Source organism: Dicentrarchus labrax, unplaced genomic scaffold (genome assembly GCF_905237075.1).
Source record: "Dicentrarchus labrax unplaced genomic scaffold, dlabrax2021, whole genome shotgun sequence".
Lineage (NCBI taxonomy): Eukaryota > Metazoa > Chordata > Actinopteri > Moronidae > Dicentrarchus > Dicentrarchus labrax.
This window is the reverse complement of record NW_026136714.1, coordinates 24,811,855-24,837,683: the sequence shown is the minus strand read 5'-3', so window position 1 is coordinate 24,837,683 and position 25,829 is coordinate 24,811,855. Positions and strand designations below refer to the sequence as shown.

Here is a 25,829-nt window from a genome sequence, read left to right as displayed (position 1 = left end):
GTGTGTTTTGACCCGGAAGTGACATCAACAAGTCCTTCCTGCATCAGGACCGGCAAGATGGCAGCGGACACGCAGGTTTGTGTGGCTGTTTTTTAACAGTAGACTATCCATTTACAGTAAGGGATTCAAGTATGGAAGGAACCGAATTCGTGGTATATCGGCTACCGCTTTCTAAACATCTTGGTGTGTTTTGGCATTCAACGAGAAACGTCGACAAAATTCAACAATAGCTAGCGAGCTCAGTGCTAGCTCAGTGCTACGTCGCCTCAGTGTGACTTCATGCTGCAGCAGCTAACGACAGCCACCCTGTACTGGCAGAGGACTGCTGTCTGTCCACAGAGGGACGCCAACTCGAGCTTTATTCGGAGAGTATCGTCTTGGAAACTAACTCACCGGGAGTTTAAACTCACTGTCATGAACTTCAATCGGACTGAATTCCCTAAGTTAGGCAGACTATGTTCTTATGTGTTGATGAGTTAAGCCACGCCCTCCATAAGTAGTGAACTGTGATCAGTTAACTGATATGTTGTGACTACATTAAATATACAGGACCGGGGTCTGCGTGGTAGATGCTGGCACAGTGACAGTACTGCCCAGTGGATTTGAAAAATAGGCCTTCAATGTGCTGCCATTCACAATATACACTATACTTTTATTGTCAGTTCAATACCTAAAGAGCTGTTTCACATTTCTCTCATTCATCTCATTCCCACTCACAGCAGTTTCAGACAATATTTAAAACACATATCTATATGGGATTACATACTGATCTTAAAATCAAGGTCCCAAATATGAATTAACACTAGGGCTGCACAATGTGGTTCAAACTTAATATTGCGAGTATTTGGACAGATATTTTTGTACCAAACATACATCTTAAATGTGGGGAACAGGAATTGTAGGCCAAGGTATCTCTGCAGCATTGCAGTACTTCAGTATAATCTGTGCAGCCTTAATTGCCACACATGTAGCCAACTCTGAGACAACAACTATGTCAGCCATTCTTCAAGAAAAAAAAAAGCCAAGTGTTCCCTAGTTTCAGACTGTATGGGACTCTGAACTGTATATAAAATGTAAGGAGAAGCAGCTGTTCTCTGTCCCATATGATCATGAACTCAGACTGACGACGTCACTGCTGCTATTTACTTCACTGAAGTCATGAGACTGGTCCTTCTACTAAATGTGACTATTACTCCAGGTTTCAGATACGCTGAAGAAATTCGCTGTAAATGTGACTACAGCCAGCGTGAAAGAACGCAAGGAGATATTTGGAGAGCTGAAACAATGTATAAAGGGCAAAGGTGAGGGATCTTGTGTTATTACATTTTCTGCACTATGTTAAAGGTATGTTCTGTAATCAGCACTAATGCTTCTTCAAAATGTCTTTTTCAGAGTTACCAGAGCCTGCCATCAAAGGGCTATGCAAGCTCTTCTGTCTCACGCCACACAGATATCGGTAGGTGTATGTAAGAACTTTCATCCATGAGAAAAACACACTTTAGCCAAGATATTATTATAATATTACTTATAATAAATGTGAGGTTTTGGGTGAAACTGTCCTGGAAGTGATTATTTGTTGAATTGTGTCGCAGGTGAGAGGTGTTCCTGTTATTCAGCTGATATACAGGATGTCCATATGGTCTCAAAAAGTCTTAAATCCAATCATCAGAATTTTAGGCCAATATTTTGATTATAATTTTGACCGGATGATTGGATTAAGTAATTCATGCTAATTGTATGTTTGTCGCTTTTAAATTTGTTTTTGGAAACATTTCTATTGCTCATCCTGTAACAGCAACTAAACAAAACAGACAAGGAAACAATACCTTTGTATTTCTTTGCCAGTATGGGTGTAAAATAGGTCTTAAATTGCATTCACAATGGTCTTAACAAGTCTTAAATTTAACCTGTTAACACATCCTGTGTGTGATTCCCAGGGATGCTGCGTCACGCAGAGAGCTCTCCTCTGTCATTGCCCAGCTGGCAGCCAGTCAGCCTGACATCCTAGTGAGCAGCCTTCTGCACTGCCTGCTGAACAGTGGAGTCATCAGCAAAAATGGAGAGCCAAGGTACTGCTCTGATGTTTTGCAGTTCTATAAAGTTTGTAGTATTTTTCACTCTGTTTGACCGGTCAGGGTAAGCATGCATTATGTAGTAAAGTGTATAGTACAAGTGCAGTACACAATAAACCATAACACACTTTCTACCATGGCTTTGAAGAAGAAACAGGTTTAACTTATTGAAACAGCAGCAAATAAAAAGAATATTTATGTGACTGATTCAAAAAAAAATAGCCTGTCTTCAGTTGCATTTAATCCCGGCTGTGCTCGTCCCTCTCTTATGCTTGCCTTACTTTATTTGCAGTAAAAGCACAGGCTCTGCCGCCTTCATCGGCTTGTCTTGGACCTGCCTTTTAGTCCCAAGCGTGTTTTCTGCCCCAGACAAAAGAGAAGGAGCCATCTGGAAGAAAATGGTCAGTAAAAGAGAGTCTGTCTTTTTAAATTAAATTAAAATGAAATGATTCATATGAATGTGATCTGGATTTCTGATATTACTGTTTGTACCCAGTCGTACAGTTCTTAACTGAGATGTTAAATGTTGCTGTGTTGAGTTACCTGCTCTAGGGGCTAAAAGAGTCTGTCACACATGATTCGCTCTCACCCGACCAGTGTCAATGATCTATTCTGGATGTTGGTATCCCCTTGTGGTCTGTCTCTCGTAGGTCGAGGTTCAGAGCCTTCTGGCGGCTGAGGTGGTGGGTGGAGCCAAGACCACTGCTCAGAAATCAATCCTCAAGAATCTCAGTCACCTCTGGAAGGAAGTGAGTACAGCACACTGTATGGAACACACTGGCAGGGAAACGTGTATCTTGGGGAGGGGGGACACACAAGTTGTCAACAAGGCATTTTTTGTTATATCTGTTGAAATTCTTTACATCCCGACATCATTCAATAAATCTAATGCTATAAGAAAGAAAAAAACATGTAATAAGCCCAGCCGATTGTTTCATTGGAATGAATAAAATGATTAGCCAGCCTACCTGCCTACCTCTGGCAGCTCTGTTATTTTTTTCGGTTGGATACTTTCAAAATCAAGCTGTCTCTTGCTTTTTTCTCGAACTTTACCCACCCTAGCTTGCTTTTTTCTCGAACTTTACCCACCCTAGCGTTAATAGCAGATAGGTTACGGGTAATAGGGAGAATTGTTTATTTAAATCTCCCAACAAACTAACAGGATTGGTCAGGATCTAATGTATTTTTTGTGTTTTTCCACACATCCAAAAGGTCACACACAGTCCATGTTCATACAGTGAAATTGTTTGGAGTAAGCAGCTGTCCTCCTGATAAACCCCTCTGTTTCCTCTGGAGAGTTTCCCTCTGTCCTGCTTAAAGGTCCCATGAGATTTGCTGCAGTGACATTACCACCTGGAAAACTTGTGCTGCTCAACATGATTTAAAAGGCAATATAGCCTACAAAGACAAGTAGAGGAGTGACATTTCTCTAAATCTGAGATAATAAATAATTCCTTCAGGTGGGTGATTTATACATACATGCAGATTCGGGACTGAGAGGCGATGGGCACATCACTACTACTACTCCTAATGAAATAATATGACACTTAATGGAGGTCACATGGTTTTTCCCGCAGCAAATCATTGTCTATTACAAAACCAGTTCCTGTAATTTACTAGTGACTACAAGAGTGGAGGGGAAATGTTATTTTCCATATTATCCCCCTATAATCCTGTTTGGATGGGGCTCTAGACTCTTGTCTTAAAAACTCGGATCAGAAACTGTTAAACCTGTAAAAGCCAATGAGACATACATGATGTCGGACCTGATATAAAAACTCAACGTGACCTGTTCACAACACCTAGAAAAAGTCATGGATTCTCATCCCTGAGCTGAGAACAACTGTAATACACACAGGAATGCTGGATCAGTCTGACATTTTGTTGTCTTTAACAGAATCCTGGACTGGTTGATCAGTACATCAGCACACTGTTGAGTCTGGAACAGAGCCCCGCTGTTCTGGCCCTGCTGGCGATGTGTTTAGACTTTTGCACTGCTCAGAAAGACAAAGCTACAATAGAGAAGCACAAGGTACGTTTTTTTTAATCATTCATTTTTAGTCTAATCATGTTGATTATTACAGTTCTAGCATCATTACCCAGTTGTGCTTTGATACTCTTCCTTGAGACGTTTTCACATGGAATCTCAGATAAATATATTGTAGGGGCTACAACATGCAACCTCATGTCTACTGTCTTTCAGAGTGCCCTGTTGGACCTGTACATGAAATCAGTCCTTATGAGCAAGACAAAACCCCAACAGCACATTTTGGACAAAAGTGGCTCCTTGCTGCGTCATGTGTCCCACTCTGAGTTCAAGGAGCAGCTACTCCCCGCGCTGCAGAAGACGATGCTCCGCAGTCCAGAGAATGCCATTCAGAGTGAGATGCTTTCAGTTTCTGATGACCGTGTTGTGTTAAATGCTCACCTGTTTGATGCTCAGGCAGTGGATTAAAACATTGTCTGTTCTCTTTGCAGCCGTTTCCTGCCTGCTGTCCGCTGTAACACTCGACCTCAGTCAGTATGCCATGGATATTGGAAAGGCCATTGCAAGTAAGGCCTTAATGGATGCTCAGTTGATTTAGTTTTGTTTGCGTCTTGTGGAACATATTTATAGCATACATTCGGCTGTCATGAGGATATGATTGGTCACAGTGGAAATAATGACTGAAAGACTGGGGGATTACCTTTAGCATAATTCTGTTTATTTAATTACTTTTATTGTGTTTTAGGCCAGCTGAAAGCAAATAATGCCCAGCTAATGGAGGAGGCAGTCCAGGCCATGCAGAACCTGGCCCAGCAGTGCAGTGACCCCTCTGCTGTGCAGGACATCGTCACACACCTCTTCAAGATCCTTGGAGGTAAACAAATGAATTACCTAATGGACTGAAATATTGACCTTTAATCATGTTTGTTTTTTACTCACCTGAATCATATTTGTTGTGGTTGCAGGGTCTGAGGGAAAGCTCACCGTTGTTGCCCAAAAGATGAGTGTGTTGTCAGGTATGAGGCCTTTCTAATTATTAGCTGTCCATGAGATGGAGTTGCCCTTTTTTTTTTTTTTTTTTTTAACTGAGAATTTTCATTTTCTTGTTCTAGGGATTGCCAGCTGCAGCCATCATGCTGTGTCAGGAACCTCCAGCCAGACTCTGAGCTCTGCAGTCACTGTGATGTTCATCCCTTATTTACAGCAAGAAGGTATCATTGCTTTGTATTTTCTTCCTCTCCTTCCTGCCAAAATGCTAGACAGATTTACTAACTTCAGGGAAATAATAAGTCAGGAAAAAAGCAAAGAGGAAATTCTTTACGAGACCACAGTGTAATGTTCCAGTCTAGCACTAACTTTTCTTTTGTTTGGTTTAGTTCACGAGGGTACCTTGGTGCACGCGGTGTCTGTGCTCTCCCAGTGGAGCAGTCGTCTCACAGTGGAAGTTCCCACTGCTCTGCTGGATTGGTTGAAGAAAGCCTTCACCCTCAAGACCTCCACCTCTCTGGTTCGACATGCCTACCTTCAGGCCATGTTGGGGGCCTTCAAAGGTCAGTCACGCAAGTCACGTTGTGTTACAGATCCTTAAATTGAACTCTAACCTTACTCCTGTGCTGTCACCTTTTTCATGGTTTTAGGTGACACTCTTGCCCAAGCCTCAGACCTCATGCCCTTGCTCCTCCAAACTGTGGAGAAGGCTGTGGCACAAAACTCCCAGCAGGCTCTGCTTGCAGAAGGCGTGGCAGCTTCTGTTCTTTTGAGTCGACTGGCACTGCTAGAGACACAGACAGGTGAGGCTGGCATCTCGACAATGACTTTTTTTTCTCTTGTGGAAACCGTTCAAGAACTGTTTACATACAATGATGGTAAATGATAAGGGTTTTTTATCTTTTGTCTGTGCAGAGGCTAAGTTCTCCAGCTTTTGGAACCTGATCTTAGATGAGAAGAAACCACTTTTCACCACAGAGAAGTTCCTCTCCCAGGCCAACGAGGAAAGTAAGGCAGAACATCTTACCAGCTTAAGGGCTTGTGAGTGTTTTGGAATATTAAGACATGAAATGATGGTTTGTTTCTGTCTTTAGCTCTGCTCACAGTGTTGCTGCTCTGTGAGAGGCTCTTCCTGGACCACGCTCACAGGCTTAACACCAGCAAATCACAGTGAGTCTGTCCGCCTGTTGGCATGTTGAGAACTTTTGATGTTGAAAATATTAGCACTTATATTAGCACTTATATGCTCAGGTTAAACCGTGCATACACCAGCAGTTGTGACACTACAGGCTTACATATTGCCTGCATGCTTTGTGTGCACCCACAGCATTACAAGTATATCCACTAGAGGCAGAGTGAGCACCCTTTTAGTCTTCACTTGCATTATAGTTACAATGCAATAATTATCATGTAATTATACATTTATTAACCTTTTTTCTATGACAGAGCTGACATGGGTTATGATTATACGCAGAATATAAATGTATTACGATCATCAATCAATCAAGCTTTATTTATATAGCACTTTTCAAAGAAATGAAATGCAATTCAAAGTGCTTTACAAGCGAACAACAGAAAGTTGATTAAATAAGACAAGAAGATGAGTAGGTAAAATAATAAAAGAAATGTAATTGTTAAATACTACACTAAATAAATTGATCATAGATTACAGATTTCCTGTAGTGCTTTAATCACTAGTTAATGTTTCCTGTGTGTAACTGTTCTGTAGGATGTATCATCATGCCACAGTTGCGGTTCTGCTGTCTCGGAGCTGGCGTGTGAGGAAGCGGGCACAGCAGACAGTCAGGAAGCTGCTCTCCTCTCTGGGTGGATCCAGTCTCGCCCATGGCCTTCTGGGAGAACTCCGTGTTGTCATCAACAAACACAAAGTACGGACTGATTATTCACCATATGCCTCAAATATATAGAGCGATATCGTTAAAAGCTGGTTGTTGCTCATTGGTTCACCCAACCGATACTGACTGGATGCTGTAAACTTTCAGGTTTTGCCCCAGGATGTCCTGGTATCAGATTCAGGAGAGCTGACTGAGCTGGGTCGCAGCTATATTCCCCCTCGTGTCCTGATGGACGCGCTGTGTGTTGTTTGCTCCGCTGCCAGCCAATGGGGTGACCCCACAGAAGCACATAATTTGGCCATGGAGATCCTCATAGTCACTCATCATCCATCCATAGGTAGGAGAATGAGACTTAACCACAGTCAGGTTCACCATTAACTGTTGCTGGGTTTTGTAGCTTTACAACCCTGGGGTTTGTTGGGATAGTGAATCGGTGCCTTGTCCCATATCTGACCACTCTCGTCCACTCCATTTCTTCTTCTTCTTCTCTTTCAGTCGGGGCTCGCCGTGGCTTCTGGCCTGCACTGCTTCTCTCCATGAACATAAAAGCAGAGGAGTTTATAGAAAATAATCTGGAAGCTATTCTGCCACATCTATTGGAGGTCAACGCTGACAACCAGGTCTGAATATAACACGCAGTTCAGTGCACTGAACTAATTCCTGTGAAGAAACCAAGGTTGATTGAAGGATAAATAAACAGTTGAGCAGTTGTTTTATGTTCTGCATACAAGATGTAAAAATATGTAGAACATCTTGAGGGACATTGGTTTTGATGTATTTTAAAAGCTACCAGGATGTTTAGTGATCACATTTTCCCCTTCAGGCTGTGAGAAATGCAGTCGGTGCCCTCTCTGGCCTCTCGCCAAACAAGCTTCTCCCGCGGGTAATCACTCATGTCACAGAGGGGCTTTCCCGACCTGCTCTACTCCACGTCACCAGGGAGGAGTACGCCATCATGCTGACACCCGAGGGAGAACTGTATGACAAAAGCATCATCCAGAGGTAACGCACCGCCTCTCTTACCGCTGTCGTCTGAACTTTCTGTTGTCTATTTGGCATTCACTTTTCTCTTCCGTCTGTGCCCCTGCTGCAGTGCCCAGAAGGAAAGCACCAAGAAAGTCAATATGAAGCGAGAGAACAAGGCCTACTCCTACAAGGAACAGATCATTGAACTGGAGTTACAGGAGGTAAAATGCTCTTACCACCATTTGTCATTTGTTTTTTGGAACACATTTTGAGTTCTCTTTGATCTTGCAGGAGCTAAAGAAGAAAAAGGGCATTAAAGAGGAATTGCAGCTCACCAGCAAACAGAAGGAAATGATGCAAATCCAGCTGGAAAAGGAGGCCGCTATTCGCAAGAGACTTCAAGGGGTATGGAACTAAGCTGGAATTATTTCTCAATAACACTCTAAATTCTCGAGTCTTAATTTCTGCATATTGAGCTGTGGCATACTTCTTGTTGTCACCAGCTGGATGCGGAGCTGCAGAGCCTGGTGGGTCTGCTGGAAGCCACTCTGATAGAGAGACCACCTCAGATCACCAGGGAGCTCCCCGCTGTCCTCCAGGTCCTAACGCCGCTGCTACAATCCCCTCTGGCTGCTCCATGTATCCAGCAGGTCTTCTTGGACATCGGCGTGTGCCTCATGCCCAAACACCTTCATCATTTAGGTACATGGCTTGTCTTGGTATTGTGTTGTATTGATAGACAAAGCCTCAGCACCTCAAATCACTGTCACTTTTTTCCCCTTCTAGCTGTGCTTGTGGGACATGTGACTTTACGGTTGCTGAAGCCAGAGTGTGAACTGGACGAGGCCTGGGGACAGGAGGACCTGGACACAGCAGCCCACCGCACCATACTGCTGCTGCACAACCACACGGTCCCACAGAGAGAGGCCAAGACTGGTGGTGAGTACAGTCATGCACACTATAGACGGTTAAACCAGAAGCTAAGTGCTATAAACAACTATATGGAACCCAAGATGTTCTGAGGTTGGCATTTTTTTTCCATGCAGAAGATGCATAAACTATTTTTTATTCAGATGTAATCCGACCACCTGCTCTCTTGTTTCTTTTTATTGTTTGCTTTTCCTTAGACGTGGCTCCACTGTCTGCCCCTGCTTTCTCCTTCTGTTTCCCTCTCCTCAACGCCATGCTCAGGGAGTCTTCAGGCAGCACCGAGGAGACGGAGAACTTGATGATCAGGGCCCTGCAAGTTGTCACCGAACATTCTCAGCTTCGGGCTGGCACAGACTGTGATGACATTGTCATAGATGAGGTAGAGACAAACATATATAAGATATATGTGCAAAAATAAATGGCCATCAGTGCAGCTACCATGCACGCCATTTGTCTCAGCTTTTACTTACTCGCATAGCTCTTCATAGTTGTCCCTTTTTGTTCACACACCTTGTTCATAGCCCATAGGCAGAGCCAGTGGTCTGTAAAAATAAATGGCGTAGCAAATTGAGAAAGCTTTATGTGGCAGTGCAACCATTTCATTTCTAGTTTAATGGCTTCATGCACTGACTGTTGTGTTTTCTTGTCTCAGAACGGCCCAGAGCTGCTTCCACGTGTCAACATGCTGCTACTACTGACAAGAATTATTTCCACAGCCACCCCGAGACTCCAGGTAAACAACAAGGGATTTTACAGTTTAAATGTACATGCATATGTTCTGTATATATACATGTGTTCTCTAGTACTAAGTTTGTTTGTTGTTTGTATTTACTGGATATGACTCATTTGCAGTATTAGTTTTTTGCAAGCTCAATTTTTGTTTAGATTCAAATTGTCTCTGTTCCATCCTTTTTCTGTGTCCCTGTTGAAAGAACCTGATATAGCAACAAAGATGACAGAATTGCTGCTGAGCCGTGTGATGTGAGATTTTTCACACCGTGTGTTTCAGGTGTTGGCGTCCCAGTGCCTTACAGCGCTGTGTGCCAGTGCCGGAGGAGGAGACGGCTGCACTGTGGCAGAGCAGCAAGAGATAGACGTTCTGCTCGACGCCCTCCTTTCACCCTGCTTCTCTGTGCGGGATGCTGCCCTGAGGGTGAGCTTTGGATCGGTTCATTTTGATATGTGTTGAATGGCCTATCCCACAGTTGAGTAAGCGGGTGTATTACAGACAGGAAGAGTCACCACAGTTGATGGTTTTCAGCTGTTTTCTTCACAGATTGAGCTTTTATGAGCCAAAAAAGGTCAAAATGAAAGCACTGCTATTAACGTATTTAGTGGTAACCTTGATTAAGTGACAAATTATATATCCCATGTGTATGTGTATTCCTGTTAGACATGCTATTGACACCCAATCTGTCTGTGCTCAGGGATTGTTGGAGATGGAGTTTGCCCTCCCCACAGATGGCACAGAGGCCAGCGGGCTGAGTTTGCTGCGCAGGCTTTGGGTTGCCAGATTTGATGTTGAGGAAGAAGGCCAAGCATTGGCTGAAAAGTATGTATTATGGGTTTTTTGTTCCTTTCTTGCACTAGCGTGCTCATTCTGTGCTAAAACCCATTGATCGATGTCTTCATTTTCTCCAACAGCAGTCTCCATGTTTCTCTAAATCCTTTGAATTTGAATAATTGAAATTTTAACCGTTCTGTTTAAATATAATTTAAAATTTATTTGCGTGCAAAAATCTATGTTTGTGCTGTGATGGAGAATGGAAACTGTGTTGTAAAATTTTAACACTTGAACTAATTTCTTGGCTTGTCCTTTTTCCTCAGACTCTGGGAGTCTCTGGATCTGGAGTTGGTACCTGAGCTCTGCTCCCTGCTGATTGGAGACGTCACCCACCACGAGGAGGCCGTTCGTTCTGCCGCTGCAGAGGCTCTGTCAAGTGCCGTGTCCCAGTATAGAGACCAGTCTGCCACAGTGCTTGGCCAGCTCACTGAGCTCTACCACCAGAAACTCTATGTGAGATCCTGCACCATGGCCAAATTGCATTATTACTCTAATGTAGCTTTGGCTACTACTAGTGGATGTATTTGAGCTCAGAAACCAAAGTATGACATTTTTGTATTTTTTATTTTTAAAGAGACCACCTCCTGTGCTGGATGCTCTGGGCAGAGTCATCTCTGAAGCTCCACCTGACCAATGGGAGGCCAGGTAAATCTGTTTGTTTGTAAAGAAAGATATACCAGCATTTTTAAATGTTTATATCTTTGTAGCCTAAATAGAAAATGTCCCAGGGGCCCAAGCTCTTGAATGCACAATTAACCACCATAAAGTCTACATTAGCCCAGAAACATTTGGCTTAGTTCCAACTGGAAGGAATAAAATGCCAAAAATAGTAATGATGGTGACAGAAAAAGGTTGGAAGGTGCTTGTCTACTTTTATCTGTGTAATTTTGAGACATTTTATCTTAGCCTCCAGTTCAGGCAGTTCTCTTATTAATGTCTTGCTTTGGTGATTACATATCACATATTATCATAGGACTAATGTCATTATAACAGAGACTGCTAGAAACCACACAATTTTAAATGTTCCTTCTTGTCTTTCACTATTCTTTGTCAGGTGTGGCATTGCTCTGGCTCTGAACAAGCTGTCCCAGTACCTGGACGAACCTCAGGTCACCCCTCTCTTCCTCTTCTTTGTTCCTGATGCCCTGAACGACCGCCACACTGAAGTGCGGCGCTGCATGCTGGACGCTGCCCTGTCTGCACTCAACACACATGGAAAGGTACTGCTCGACCAACTATTGTACATTTTACTGCATAAGAACACATAGATGCTTTCAAATATGTGTTATGTATTATATGACCATTTATGTATCGCATGTACCTGCTTTTTGTAACAGGACAACGTGAGTTCCCTGCTGCCAGTGTTTGAAGAGTTTCTAAAGAACGCTCCCCAGGACGCCAGCTACGACTCTGTCCGTCAGAGTGTGGTTATTCTCATGGGTTCCTTGGCCAAACATCTGGACAAAAATGACCCAAAGGTCAAACCCATCGTTGCCAAGCTCATCACTGCTCTCTCTACACCTTCACAGCAGGTAAGCAACTCGTCCTATTCCCCTACTTACCCTGAGTGTTCAGCATCCAAGAGTTCGAATTATTATCCTTTATTATAGAATTGTTATACAGACACTCCCATTACTCTTTTTTATGCAAAAAAGTAGGACAAAATTCACCACATTATCGTTGTCATTCGTTATCAGGTCCAGGAGTCTGTGGCCAGCTGTTTGCCTCCTTTAGTCCCTGCCATCAAGGAAGATGCTGCAGGGATTGTAAGGAACCTGCTCCAGCTGCTGCTGGAGAGTGACAAGTACGCAGAGAGAAAGGGAGCAGCGTACGGACTGGCTGGCCTGGTCAAAGGTCTTGGGATCCTCGCACTCAAACAACAGGACATCATGACCACGCTGACCGACGCCATCCAGGACAAGAAGAACTTCAGACGGAGGGAAGGTCAGTGAAGTTTATCCAATCACAGAACTGTTTGTTTTAGTATTAATTTACACCTATTGATGCAGATGCAACAGACATCAAGCTACATTTTTGGGGTCCAAAAATAAGAAATCACTGACCAGACGTTTGTTTCTGTCCAGGAGCGCTGTTTGCCTTTGAGATGCTGTGTAACATGTTGGGGAAGCTGTTTGAGCCATATGTGGTTCATGTGCTGCCACACCTCCTGCTTTGCTTCGGAGATGGAAACCAGTATGTCAGAGAGGTGAGCTGGCAGATCATATCTCAGAGTCCACTGTCTCGTCTGCATTAATATCTCACTTTTTGTTCCAAGTTTCAAATGGTGTTAAAATGCATTTTATAATTATAAGAGGTCTCTCTGTACAGTTCAAACATTGAAAGTTTGGTTTAACTCTTGAATTATGAAACAGGCACTAATTTAGGAAAAAGGTCAATAGAATTTATGTGGGAAAATGTGTAGAATTCCTGTTTAAAGTTTTAACTTCCTGCCCTTTCTTCCACCAGGCTGCAGATGATTGTGCCAAGGCTGTGATGAGGAATCTGAGTGCCCATGGGGTAAAACTGGTTCTTCCCTCCCTGCTGGTGGCCCTGGAGGAGGAGTCCTGGAGAACTAAAGCAGGTGAGGAGCCCCTACATGCACAGGGTTCCTAGGCATTACTGGAATATCTTGAGAGGACAGAATGTAATTTAGTCATCTCCAGGTTTTTTGACATATTGGGATAATGTTATAAAGCGGAGGAAAGTTAAGTCCCAAGAGGCACTATAAAAGGCTTGTCACATGTTGTGAATTTAATGTCATCAAGAATAGTTTTCAGGTACATCATTATTGTCCAGTTAATAACCATTGTGATAATAGTTGTGTAAAGTCTTTTGTTTTCACATACCAATATGTGGAGAGTCACAATAAAATAAGTTGTTCTCTCAAACGGTACCCCTCTTTCGTCCACCAGGCTCCGTGGAGTTGCTGGGAGCCATGGCTTTCTGTGCACCCAAGCAGTTGTCCTCCTGCCTGCCCAGCATTGTGCCCAAGCTGACTGAGGTGCTGACTGACTCTCACGTGAAGGTGCAGAAGGCCGGCCAGCAGGCCCTCCGACAGATCGGCTCCGTCATCCGCAACCCTGAAATCCTGGGTAAATGACTGAGAGCCACGTTTTATTGTGTCTTCTGAACAGTTGCGCCTGACCACTGAATTTAATTAGAGTTGTAGTTAAAGGGGAGTTCAACCAAATTTAAACATCAAAGTCTGTTTACATGTGTTAGGGAGTACTACTGCGTTTGAAAAAAGGGTGTGAAATTGAAAGTGAAAGTGTAAAGTAAAGCCTTTTGTGGCTCCAGGGGGAGCTGTGTGAAGTGAAGTCTGATTAGTTCTCATTACTTGAGTCAATGTGGGTTGGGTCTGAAGTCTACCAAGTTTGAAAATGACATAAATCTGGGGTTGTGGAGTTAGAAAGAAGTGAGTTTGCCAGACCTCTGTAGCCTGAGGCTTATCTCTGCTTGAGGCTAGCGGCTGTAGGCTATAAATAGCCACTACTAGCATAATGCACCTGAATCTTTGACCAAACTGTTAACAGCTCAGAAATGCTGCATGAAAGTACTTGTTTGACAATGCCAGGCATACATTTAAATTACAAAAAATACAACTTATAAAATTGAGGCTTTCAGTCAAAGACTAAGTACAGTTTTAAAAATATTTACCACTGATGTTTAGTAAAGTAGTATTTTGATAGTGATGTCACTGTTCCTCTCTCAGCCATTACCCCCATCCTGCTCGACGCTCTCACCGATCCGTCCAAGAGGACCCAGACGTGCCTACAGACGCTGCTGGACACCAAGTTTGTCCACTTCATCGACGCCCCCTCCCTGGCCCTCATCATGCCCATCGTCCAGAGAGCCTTCCAGGATCGCTCCACTGACACTCGCAAGATGGCCGCTCAGATCATTGGCAACATGTACTCCCTCACTGACCAGAAGGTACCCAGCATTAGCCAAAATTATAATGAACTTAAAACAAAGTAAAACTTTTACTGGTCCTGCCACCTAGTGTATTGTGAAGACTAAACTGTTTTGTTTATGGTGTGATATGTGTCATTGTTTATAGGATCTGTCACCCTACCTGCCTAGTGTTATTCCTGGACTGAAGGCATCGCTGTTGGACCCTGTGCCTGAGGTGTGTTGAGTGATATAAGCAGTTCTACAGTAATCTGTGCCGTGTGTGTGAAGATGAAGCTGTAACTGCTTTTCTTCTTCGTCTCCTTTCCAGGTGCGCACAGTCTCAGCCAAAGCCCTGGGTGCCATGGTGAAGGGGATGGGTGAATCCTGCTTTGACGACCTACTGCCATGGCTCATGGAGACTCTGGCCTCCGAACAGAGCTCTGTAGATCGCTCTGGAGCTGCACAAGGTCGGTTCTTCTATGCTCTGTCCCTGTGTTGTTTCTGATTTTACTCTTAATATCATTTATCTCAAATGATTAAGTGACTGATTTGTGTTTTGGTGTCTTCAGGTCTGGCTGAGGTGATGGCTGGACTCGGAGTGGAGAAGCTGGACAAGCTGATGCCAGATGTGGTGCAGACAGCCAGCAAGGTAGACATTGCTTCCCACGTCAGAGATGGCTACATTATGATGTTCATCTACCTGCCCCTCACCTTTGGAGACAAGTTTACTCCCTACGTCGGGCCCATCATCCCCTGCATTCTCAAGGTATTGTTATGACCAGAATGTTTTTTGTTGTGTTTTTCTTGAATCACATTTTACTGCAACCTACTTTAGATTATCCTGTGAAAACAGAATGTGAATGCTAAATCATAACTAACTAATAATATAACTTCATTTTAAGTTTTAGATTTTTCATGTTGTATTATGTCACCCTAACCCATTTTAAGTAGAAAAATAATTCTTCTGATCCGGTATAGAAGTCTACACATCTAATTAAGTTGATTGTTGAACTGCCTGTATAGTTTGAAATTTGCACTCCAGTTTGTTAATTTAATCTAAAACATACTTTGCCATACAGCTGAGCTGAAAACTGGCATTTTGAAAAGTCACGGGCAGTATCTGGAAGTGTTAATGAGTTTTGGAGAAAGCATTTTTGTTTCAGACACACACATACAAGCATACACATGCTTGCCCCAGCAGGTATTTCTCCCTGGATACGGGAACAGACTTTGGCTAGAATTACCAGAAATCTTAATTTAGGGTATTGATCCGTTGCTTTTTCCGTCTCTGTGCTGTCTCCCAGGCTCTGGCTGATGAGAACGAGTATGTGAGAGACACGGCACTGAGAGCCGGCCAGCGAATCATCAGCATGTACGCTGAGACCGCCATCGCCCTGCTGCTCCCTGAGCTGGAACAGGGCCTGTTTGATGACCTGTGGAGAATCAGGTCAGACTCCAATACATGTTAACCCATTAGTGATTGAATAAATGTCACTCTCATATTGACTAGCTGTGTGTCTGTGTCGTTGTTGGTTTGCAGGTTCAGCTCTGTGCAGCTGCTTGGAGATCTGTTGTTCCATATCTCTGGAGTGACAGGAAAGATGACCACAGAAACCGCTTCCGAAGATGACAACTTTGGAACAGCTGCATCCAATAAAGTATGAATACATTTCTTTTCTGCAAAAAAACCCTCTATAGACTCATTCAGTTAATTAAAGGAAGTAAAAGTGCAGTGTGGTGTGGTCTTTGTGTAAAAGTGTTTATTCATTGTTGTTGATTGCTGACCTTTGACTCTTTTACTCCAAGGCTATCATTGGAGCTCTTGGCGCTGAGCGGCGTAATCGTGTCCTCTCCGGTCTCTATATGGGCCGTTCAGACACTCAGTTGGTGGTTCGACAGGCTTCCCTCCACGTGTGGAAGATCGTGGTGTCCAACACCCCCAGAACTCTTCGAGAGATCCTCCCAACCCTCTTCACTCTCCTGCTGGGCTTCTTGGCTTCCACCTGCCCTGACAAGAGAACGGTATTACCCATTTGAACTTAGAAACCCTCACTGTTTTTATGTTCCATTGTCAGCAGTGTTTGTCGCTGTGAAAGTACCTTCACAGAGCTTTTTACTCATGCTGTGTCGGTGTGGTTTTAGATCGCTGCTCGGACGCTGGGTGATCTGGTGAGGAAGCTGGGAGAGAAGATTCTCCCTGAGATTATTCCCATTCTGGAGGAGGGACTGCGCTCTGACAAGAGCGACGAGAGGCAGGGGGTCTGCATCGGCCTCAGTGAGATCATGAAGTCCACCAGCAAAGACGCGGTGAGTCACACAGGCATGCAAGCATGTAGCACCATAGCTAGTAGAGTTGAATGAGATTCAAATTATAGCAGAAGAGATGCCACAAATTATTAGAATTAGGATATTTTATATATATTAGAAATAGGATTCAAAGTTACAATCCTGCAAACGTGTCATTAAGGTTTATGTTTTTGTTGAAAATGGTAAACCGATATTTCTTTTTATTATTGATTTATTGATTATATTTTTGCCAGTTTTTCATTATTCAGAAAAAAATATTTTTTTAAATAAAAAATGCTATGTACTGTATATAACAAGGTCTCCAAAGTGAGGTGGATTTACAGTCAGAGTATTGTTACACCAATGTGTAACTAACTATTGCATTATAATAGATAGTCAGAAATGAGCTGTCTGGGAGTGGACTAAAGAATAGGACGGGTGCCTTAGAACTGCATGGTTCCAGTTTGATTCAGGCAGAGGACCTTTGTTGCATGTCCAACCCCTCTCTCTAGTGTCTTTCTCTACTGTCACTTTCCAATGAATGCTAAATACACTGTTGTCGTATCAGTGTGAGAAATTTAAAAAATAAACTGCTAAAAATGTTTTTTTGAAAACCAAGCTAAGGCCAGGGTCTTGAGCATTGCATTATGAAACATTATTGTGTTTGAACTGCAGGTGCTGGTCTTCTCTGAGTCCCTGGTCCCCACAGTGAGGAAGGCTCTCTGTGACCCTCTGGAGGAGGTCCGAGAGGCTGCAGCCAAAACCTTTGAGCAGCTTCACGCAACCATCGGTCACCAGGCACTGGACGACATCCTGCCTACCCTGCTCAAACAGCTGGTGAGGGAACGAGGACGCAAACACAGTTCAGATGGCATTGAAAAGTTTTCAATAGGCTTTTAATACACTGAATGTCTTTTTCCAGGATGACGAGGAGACAGCTGAGTTTGCTTTGGATGGTCTGAAGCAGGTCATGGCGGTGAAGAGTCGCTCTGTGCTGCCTTACTTGGTTCCAAAGGTAAAGCATCACTGTCAGGTTTTCCTTGTTTAGGCCGTCTTATTGTGTCTGCCTGTATCTGACTAAAACGCATGTCCTCTGTGGTTGTACCAGCTGACCGCTCCTCCTGTGAACACCCGTGTGCTGGCCTTCCTGTCCGCTGTGGCTGGAGATGCCCTGACACGCCACCTAGGGGTCATCCTGCCCGCCCTGCTCTCCTCCCTGAAAGGAAAGCTGGGAACAGAGGATGAATCACAGGTAAAACAGGCATTCGCAAGCGATAATATCCTGCTGCTGTTGTCCTTTCCTCATAAAGAACTAACCAAAACCTCTATGTGTTACCTTTGGCTTCAGGAGTTGTGCAGCTGTCAAACAGTGATCCTCTCAGTGGAGGATGAAGTGGGCCAGCGGATCATCATAGAGGACCTGTTGGAGGCCACGCGGGGCGCTGACCCTGGCCTAAGACAGGCTGCTGTCACCATTCTCAATGCCTACTTTGCCCGTACCCGCCTGGACTACAGTGCCCACACTCGCACTCTGCTGTCAGGCCTCATCCGCCTTCTCAATGACTCTAACCCTGAGGTCCTGTCTCAGAGCTGGGACACCATCCACTCCATTACCAAGGTGTGTTGAAGTGCAGATAGAAATAAAGATAATTTGACACCATAGTTTTTCTGCACACATTTACACAATACAATGAAAAGACAACAATACAGATCAGTGCTGTGATTGTGTCTCAATCAAAAGGTAAATGTTGCTTGCTTTATGTTTGTTCTTCTTGTATAGAAACTGGATGCAAGCAGCCAACTGGCTCTGATTGATGACCTGCATCGAGACATTAGATCAGCAGCTGCAGATGTTAGGGGTCAGCACCTTCCTGGTTTCTGTCTGCCAAAGAAGGTAAGAAGGCTCCTCTTGACACAGCACCCACTGGGAACTTGTTACAGCATGAAATGATTACACGTTTGCTCTGACACTCTCTGCAGTGATCTGTTATTGTGTCCACACAAATCACCAGCATTGTTTACCAGACGCTTTTCCATGTGTGTTCAATCCTCTTGTACCATACCAATCAGTTCACTGGCTCACATTCATTGCTGGACAGGAATATTTAAGGGATGATATGATACAAGTAGTATGTTCCATGATTATAATGAATGACGCAAAGTACCTCCTGACAAAAGTCCTCTCCTTCCTCTTTCTACAGTTAGTTGATTTAGATGTTCAGTTTTCCTCATGAAGAAGCTGTTTATCTGTGCAAGCAAATAAGGGTCATTAAAGGTCCGGTGTGTAACGTTTAGGAGGATCTATTAGCAGAAATGGAATATAATATCCATAGGTATGTGTATAATCGCCTGAAAATAAGACGTGTTGTGTTTACGTTACCTTTTAGAATGAGCCGTTTTTGTCTACAGACACTGTGAGTTGCCTTTCGGATGCCACCGTGTTGAACTGCCATGTTTCTATAGTAGTCCAGAAGGCATAGACCAAACACTGACTAGATGTGCTAGTTTGCATTTTCATGCATTTCGTGGCCACCGTAGTTTGTCCCTCGTGCTTGGAAAGGGAGGGTTAAATGAGTGAGTTGCAATCTGCAACTCCACCGCTAGATGCCACTAAATCCTACACACTGGTCCTTTAATATTTTGAGCTTGTGAAATGATGTTCACAAATAATTTCACAGCCTGCAGTTGTATATCACCTTTTGTGTGTGTGTGTGTGTGTGTGTGTGTGTGTGTGTGTGTGTGTGTGTGTGTGTGTGTGTGTGTGTGTGTGTGTGTGTGTGTGTGTGTGCGAAAAGAATTTGTATGAAAAAAAAAATTCGCACATATCTAAATGTGTGAATTTGTAAGAAAAAAAAATTCTCACAGACTTAAGTTTGTGAATGTGTTTAAAGTTATGCAGCTGTGGAAATAATTTGTGCTTGTGTGAAAAAGTTTTGTGCAGGACTATTTTCAACAGTTTTCAGATTTCACAGAGACGGATACACAAATGACCTGCCTGATTTTACAACACTGAAGTTACAAGTTAAGAGTTACTGACCCTGTTTTTATTTCTGAGTGCCTGTCTGAGAAACAGTACATTCCTCAAATTCAGTGCCTCTTATTGCTTGTTTCTAAGCTCCTGTAGCTGTCAGTGTGGAGATATAATTTATATATGTGTGTGCACAAAGCTTTTCCCACACGCACCACATCTATGGGTTTTTGGGCAGGAAAAAGAAGCAGTTTGAAGATATGATCTTGACTTCTGGGAAATCACTATGAGCCTTCCAGGTTTAAGCAGTTAATTGCAAAATATCAATTGACAGTTTAATCTGTAATTAATATAACTGTTGCAGCCCTATTGATCATTTTGTGTTATATTCTTTGTTTCCACAGGGTGTGACCTGTATCCTGCCTGTCCTGAGAGAGGGTGTCCTCACTGGTAGCCCTGAGCAGAAAGAAGAGGCAGCTAAAGCATTAGGAGGGGTCATCAAACTGACCTCCCCTGAGGCACTACGGCCCTCTGTTGTCAACATCACTGGACCGCTTATTCGTATCCTTGGAGACCGCTTTGCCTGGACAGTGAAGACCGCTTTGCTGGAGACTCTCACCCTGCTGCTGGCAAAGGTCTGTACCCACGTCTCCCAAAGGGACATGTAGATGGCCAAAAACAAGTTAAAATGCCATAATTTCTCCCTACAGATAAAGAAAATGATCAGTCTATGTCACAATTTTTGGCTTTAACCTCTGGACTATATTCCTCCTTTAGGTGGGCATCGCCCTGAAGCCCTTCCTGCCTCAGCTGCAGACCACCTTCCTGAAAGCCCTGCAGGACTCGAGCCGCGCAGTGAGGCTGAGGGCCGCTGAGGCTCTGGGCCAACTGGTTTCCATCCACACCAAGGTGGACCCACTCTTCACTGAGCAGCTCTCTGCCATCCGCAACGCTGAAGACTCAGGAGTCAGGTGAGCACTTATACAGCAGACCAATACTGATGTCTTTAGTTAAAGGAGACTTTAATTAGATTGTCAACTACTGATCTAATCAAACTATGTTGTGGAAACTGTTAATTTAGCTGTTAATATCACAGATCGCCAACACATAATAAATCTCAGGTAAATCTCTGGTCACAAACCAAAAAAGTTGGGAAACAATGGTCTGAAGGATTGTGTGCATGAAGCTAGCTCATGTGTCCGCTTACTGAAAACTGTGTGAAATGGTCACAAGCAAAGACAAGGAAGCAGCTCAGAAAGAAGCACACCACAAAAACAGAACAGAACACAATGTCAAACAGCCCATCAATATCACATTTGTCTCAAAATATTCTTTACTAGATATTATAATTATAATAATATTATTATTGGGTGAGTGGTGATATTAACTTACCACAGACATATCATGTCAAATCCTATCTAACAAGACATGTCTGTACAGAAATTCAAAATATGTATTTGTGGTTATTAAAAAATAGTTAACATTACATTACACAGTTTGTCCACCAGAGAGCACTGACAAGTACATTTTTCATCTGTGAATTGTCCCACTCAGTATATATTTTGGTTCCAATTCTTTAATAACCAAATTGAACGGACCAATTTGGTTATTAAAGTTTGTTTGTTTGTGTTTTTCATTTATGCTGATAAAATGTGTATATGGTTATCAGATGTTTTAAACACTTTCATTTTGAATATTAGTATCTGCTTCCCAAGCCCAATTTCAGCCAGGCTCTATTTTCGACCCGGGAAAAGTAGTCTTAAACAAGGAACTGGGTTCTCATTCTCATACTCGTGTTGTGCTCTTTACTCCTTTCACAGGGAGACCATGCTCCAAGCCTTAAGGTTTGTCATCCAGGGGGCCGGGTCAAAGGTGGACCCAACCATCCGCAAGAACATCACCACCACATTATTAGGCATGCTGGGACACGATGAGGTATGACAGGAGGGGCAGATGCCTTGCAGCAGCAAGTAGACCTTAGAAGGTTTTTTTTTTTTTTTTAATCTGTGGCAACACGCCTGTTTTTCCACCCCAGGGCCCTCAATATCTGCTGAATAAATGAAGTCATTACCAATGAAATGCAGTATAAATTTATAAACACTAATAAGGGATTTCACAGAGAGAAATTCAGTGGTGTAGTTTCCTCTGTGCACGCAGTAGAAAAACGGAAGTCAGAAGCAGAGAGGATGTGGTTTTCTAAAAAGGTGGTTTTGAGCCTCCATGTCAGTTTGAGAATAATGACTCGACCTGTGTCTGTCTGGCTGTCTCTGCACGCACGTAGGATGCGACGCGTATGGCGTCAGCGGGCTGCGTTGGTGAGCTGTGTGCCTTCCTGTCAGAGGAGGAGCTGAAGAGTGTGTTACTTCAGCATGTCTTGGGTTGGTATTTATATGCAAAGTTATCATCACATCACGTATCACATTATATGTATAATGCTGGGTTGTCTTATTTTAATGTCAGCATAATTGCTGTTTATTGCAATAACTGACTTGATATAAAGACTGAAATTATAATAGCGACTTAGTAAATGTATATTGTTACTTATCTTTTAGCACAAATAGTATTTTTCGTGCCCTTTTTATGAATATTTTTATACTAACATGACTCATAACATATGTCCAGCATAACTGCATCAAAAACGTTGTTGTTGATGTTTGCCTTTGTCTATTTGTTATGAGCTAATAATATATTTTCCCCTTCAGCGGACGTGTCTGGTGTTGACTGGATGGTGCGTCATGGTCGTAGCTTGGCCCTGGCCATAGCTGTCAAGTCCGCTCCTGAGAAGCTGTGTAGCAAGGAATACTGCGATACTGTGAGCGAGACAATTTTGGCCAATGCCACTGCTGACAGGGTAAGTTTGTGTGGCACTATATTTGAACTGATGGCTGCAGTGAACATCCTGAATAAGTCACCATTAACAGTATAGCTTGATATTATTCTCAAGTTGTGGTTGTATTATGAGTTGTTTGCTGTAACTTCTTGGCTGTTGTAACCGTACGATTGCCAGTGCCGACAACCAGCCAAGAAATCATCCCAATATGTAAAACTACGTATTTAAGTAGCAGTTAAATAATAATTACATCCATTATTGAACAGCGAAGATTGTAGTCTGATGACGACAACCTGTCGGTCCTTGCCTTTCCTTTGAGTAGTCACACTGACATTCAGAAAAGGAACGCGGCAGATTGATTATCACACAATTCAATGAAAGATTCAACAGAAGATTCAAAAATGAAAGTAATTAGTATTTTTCACTCTCTAAATGACAAAGAAGTCAAACTTATTTTAGCATATATAAGGTATGGTATATAACAATTAATATAGGTTACAGTCCTCTGTTGTTCCCTTATGTTGTACATTCATGCCCATTCTCCTTATGTGTGTCAGTACATATCGTGATTCTGCTTTTCTTCCAGATTCCCATTGCCACCAGTGGGATCAGAGGGATGGGATACCTGATGAGGCATCATCTCAGAACTGAGGGAGTCAATAGTGTTTCTCAGCGCATCATTACACAGTTTGTCAAGGTAAAGTGTTTTATTCCACTGATAGTCACTGGCTATTTACTTCTCTTTTCAAGTGAGGAAGTGAGTGCTAAAATGTTGTTCACAGTGAATGTATGGACTGAATGAATCAACATTCATTCATTTATTCATTCATTCATTTTCTATACATGTTTCTTCCTCTTTATGATCTTAGGTGAGCTGGAGCCTGTCCCAGCAAATGTGCTCTTATGAAAAATAAATTAAAGCTGCATTATTCTTTTTGTTTTCTTATTAGAAATGGGTTAAATGGCAATGTGAAATCATCCATCAGCAGGTGTTTTTAGTGAAAAGGTTCAGACAGACAAACGTAGCAACTAGCTGGTGGACATAAGGGAGAATTTAGCTGCTGAAGACCCAGATATTTCTCTCAGAGCATGTACTAGAAACCAAGCAGCCAACACAGAAGTGACAAAAACAATTCCTCTGACGATCAGTAGCCCCATATTAAAATGCCCACCAAAGCAGAAATAAACATGTTTCTATAGCTAATGTCTAATGCTTTAAAGCTGAAGTAGGTAACTTTTATGAAAATATTTAATCCTTTTAATAATTAAGTCATATTTGCTGAAACTTTCACTGTATCCTGACAGTAGTACATAATCCAGTTCCTCTGGCTCCTCCTAATGCTTCTAATGGCATTAGTAAGAATCCACAGGACCTGAACGAAAACAACCAATCAGAGCCAAGAAAGATGGAAAGATGCTTTGGGTTGGTGGCTTGAATATAGTTGATTGTTGGGTCTCATTCCCAGCACTAGTTTGACAACCTGGTAATGAGACTCAACAAACAAATATCTTTCTCAGCTCTGATTGGTTGTTTTCATTAAGGCCCTGTGGATTTTTTTCACAGATTATCTGTCTCATGTTCTACTGTCAGGACACAGTAAAAGTTGATTGATGATGTAGGTTGAAAGTCCAATAGTAACTTGAGACTGTAGAATACATTCATAGATGGTAATTACCTCCAGCTGCCATAGCCAGTCCATTCAAGACCAGATTGATCTATTTCTTTTTCCTCTGAAACCTGTGAGTCAAATATCAGTCATGAATCATTAATTTCATAAGGAGTTCAGTTATACGCTAAAATCTCATTATGAAAGCTGATATCAGACTGATAGATATCACATACCAAGTAGCTGTAAATGAAGACACAATGCTATAACACAGTGTGTATAGGATGTTGAATACTGTGATGAGGACCTGCTTCAGCAGTGTGTTGTAGGTTGAGGATTTGTGTGATGACGTCTGTTGTCTGTGTGACCGCACAGTGTCTTCAGAATCAGTCCAGTGACATCAGACTGGTGTCGGAGCGAGTGTTGTGGTGGGTGTTCAAAGACCCGGCAACGCCCTGCATGGAGGCCAATCTCATCAAGCCCCTGCTGAAGAGTCTGCTGGACAACACCAAGGACAAGAACACCAGTGTCAGAGCTCAGAGTGAACACACCATTGTCAACCTGCTACAACTCCGCCAGGGAGAGGAAACCATGCAGGTCAGACTACAGACTCCCCACTATAATTTACAGATGGATATAACCTATATAGGCAAAAACTGTTTTTCTCACTTTTTACTGTTTGCTCTTTCTACAATTCAGGGTATTACTGCCATTCTGGACTCTGCAAGTAACGACCTACTGTCCGAGTGTCACCGCCGGTCCTTGAAGAAAATCGCCAGCTTGCCAGACTCCAATGAAGAGATCGATGACACCATCCTAACGTGATGGAGCAGGACTGTGCTATGAAATGATCTCTGCAGATCCCCACTGTACAACCCCAGACACACTCACAACACATGCCCATGTTGCCTTTCATGGACCAAGGCTGAGATGGGTAGTGTTTTCCCACATATTCCCCAACAAATTTATTTTCTTTTCTTTCTCACTTTGTGTCATTGTTTTAGCGGCCTTTAAGCCCAATTTATAACTTTTTATTTTGTCTCACAACGTGCAGGTTATTCTCCTGTACTGAACTGCATAAGGCCATTTCTGTTTTGATGTTTCAGTGTTTTGCTACTTATTTTACCAAAATTATTTCAAGCATTTAAGATGCCGCTGTAATGAAATGACACCCCTATCTTTAACTTTTATTTGGACTTTGTGTGTGAGAGTTGTTTGGGGGGGGGGGGGCAACCTCTTATAAGAATAACAATCATTCTTATGTCAGTGATACGGTTGTAAAAAGGCAATACAAAATAAAAAGATCTTGATTTCATAATGTAGTGTGTGAAATGTTGGAAAGCTGTTTTCCTTGTGGTGGGGTGAGGGGTTGCGGAGACTTTCATTACACACTACTGTAACTGCACACATTTCTTTGTACATTACCACTACTGGTATTTGAGATTTTTTAAAGATGTCAGTAAATCTGGGGATTTGAATGGAGACAAACTACGTATATGCAGGCACATTGTGAAGAATTGTAGCCCTCCTGGAGTGTCACCTTGGCTGTCTGACGCACAATCATCACTTGGATGACCCTGAAGGGTGTCTAAAGGAAAAAGGTTTTAAATGTGTTTTATGTTGCTTGGACATATTAATCATTTTCTTTAAGGTACTATTACTGTTATTAGTCTGGTAGTCAGGGATGTAGTGAATTTACCATATGCTTATCAATGTGTGTCTGTATATAGTGTAATTTATGTTGTCTAGATCATTTTTTAAGAAATGTGAAGGATTCAGCCATTTGTTGGACCCTGCTTGTATATGTGAAACAACGAGATGGTACGAGCCTCCTGCCCTTGTAGTTGTAGCCCGAGTCTAGTGTTCATCAATGGGATAGGGC

General features: G+C 42.7%; 1 protein-coding gene across 1 annotated transcript; it reads left to right on the top strand.

Annotated features, from left to right (window-relative positions):
- Positions 1-19: 19 nt before the first annotated feature.
- gcn1 (GCN1 activator of EIF2AK4) lies at positions 20-25,265 on the top strand. Its single transcript, XM_051421349.1, has 57 exons — positions 20-75; positions 1,199-1,301; positions 1,393-1,456; positions 1,938-2,069; positions 2,365-2,473; positions 2,723-2,821; positions 3,970-4,104; positions 4,276-4,453; positions 4,551-4,625; positions 4,805-4,933; positions 5,025-5,075; positions 5,172-5,270; positions 5,436-5,609; positions 5,697-5,849; positions 5,962-6,054; positions 6,141-6,216; positions 6,776-6,935; positions 7,050-7,239; positions 7,398-7,522; positions 7,726-7,904; positions 7,996-8,089; positions 8,160-8,273; positions 8,372-8,570; positions 8,655-8,807; positions 8,996-9,177; positions 9,451-9,531; positions 9,808-9,951; positions 10,226-10,350; positions 10,626-10,815; positions 10,937-11,007; positions 11,417-11,582; positions 11,700-11,894; positions 12,060-12,306; positions 12,447-12,568; positions 12,829-12,943; positions 13,275-13,454; positions 14,075-14,295; positions 14,423-14,491; positions 14,585-14,723; positions 14,826-15,022; positions 15,561-15,703; positions 15,797-15,914; positions 16,063-16,278; positions 16,399-16,563; positions 17,218-17,379; positions 17,465-17,557; positions 17,651-17,794; positions 17,891-18,160; positions 18,323-18,436; positions 19,915-20,145; positions 20,288-20,481; positions 21,331-21,445; positions 21,792-21,888; positions 22,213-22,361; positions 22,927-23,037; positions 24,323-24,544; positions 24,647-25,265. The coding sequence occupies exons 1-57, from the start codon at positions 58-60 to the stop codon at positions 24,770-24,772; spliced, it is 8,016 nt and encodes a 2,671-aa protein (XP_051277309.1). The 5' UTR covers positions 20-57; the 3' UTR covers positions 24,773-25,265.
- The last annotated feature ends 564 nt before the right edge of the window (positions 25,266-25,829 follow it).

Excerpts from the sequence above, each read along its gene's own strand:
- gcn1 (XM_051421349.1), top strand. Across the intron at positions 16,564-17,217 it reads AGTCCACCAGCAAAGACGCG|GTGCTGGTCTTCTCTGAGTC; the intron begins GTGAGTCACACA and ends TTTGAACTGCAG. Across the intron at positions 17,380-17,464 it reads CTACCCTGCTCAAACAGCTG|GATGACGAGGAGACAGCTGA; the intron begins GTGAGGGAACGA and ends GTCTTTTTCCAG.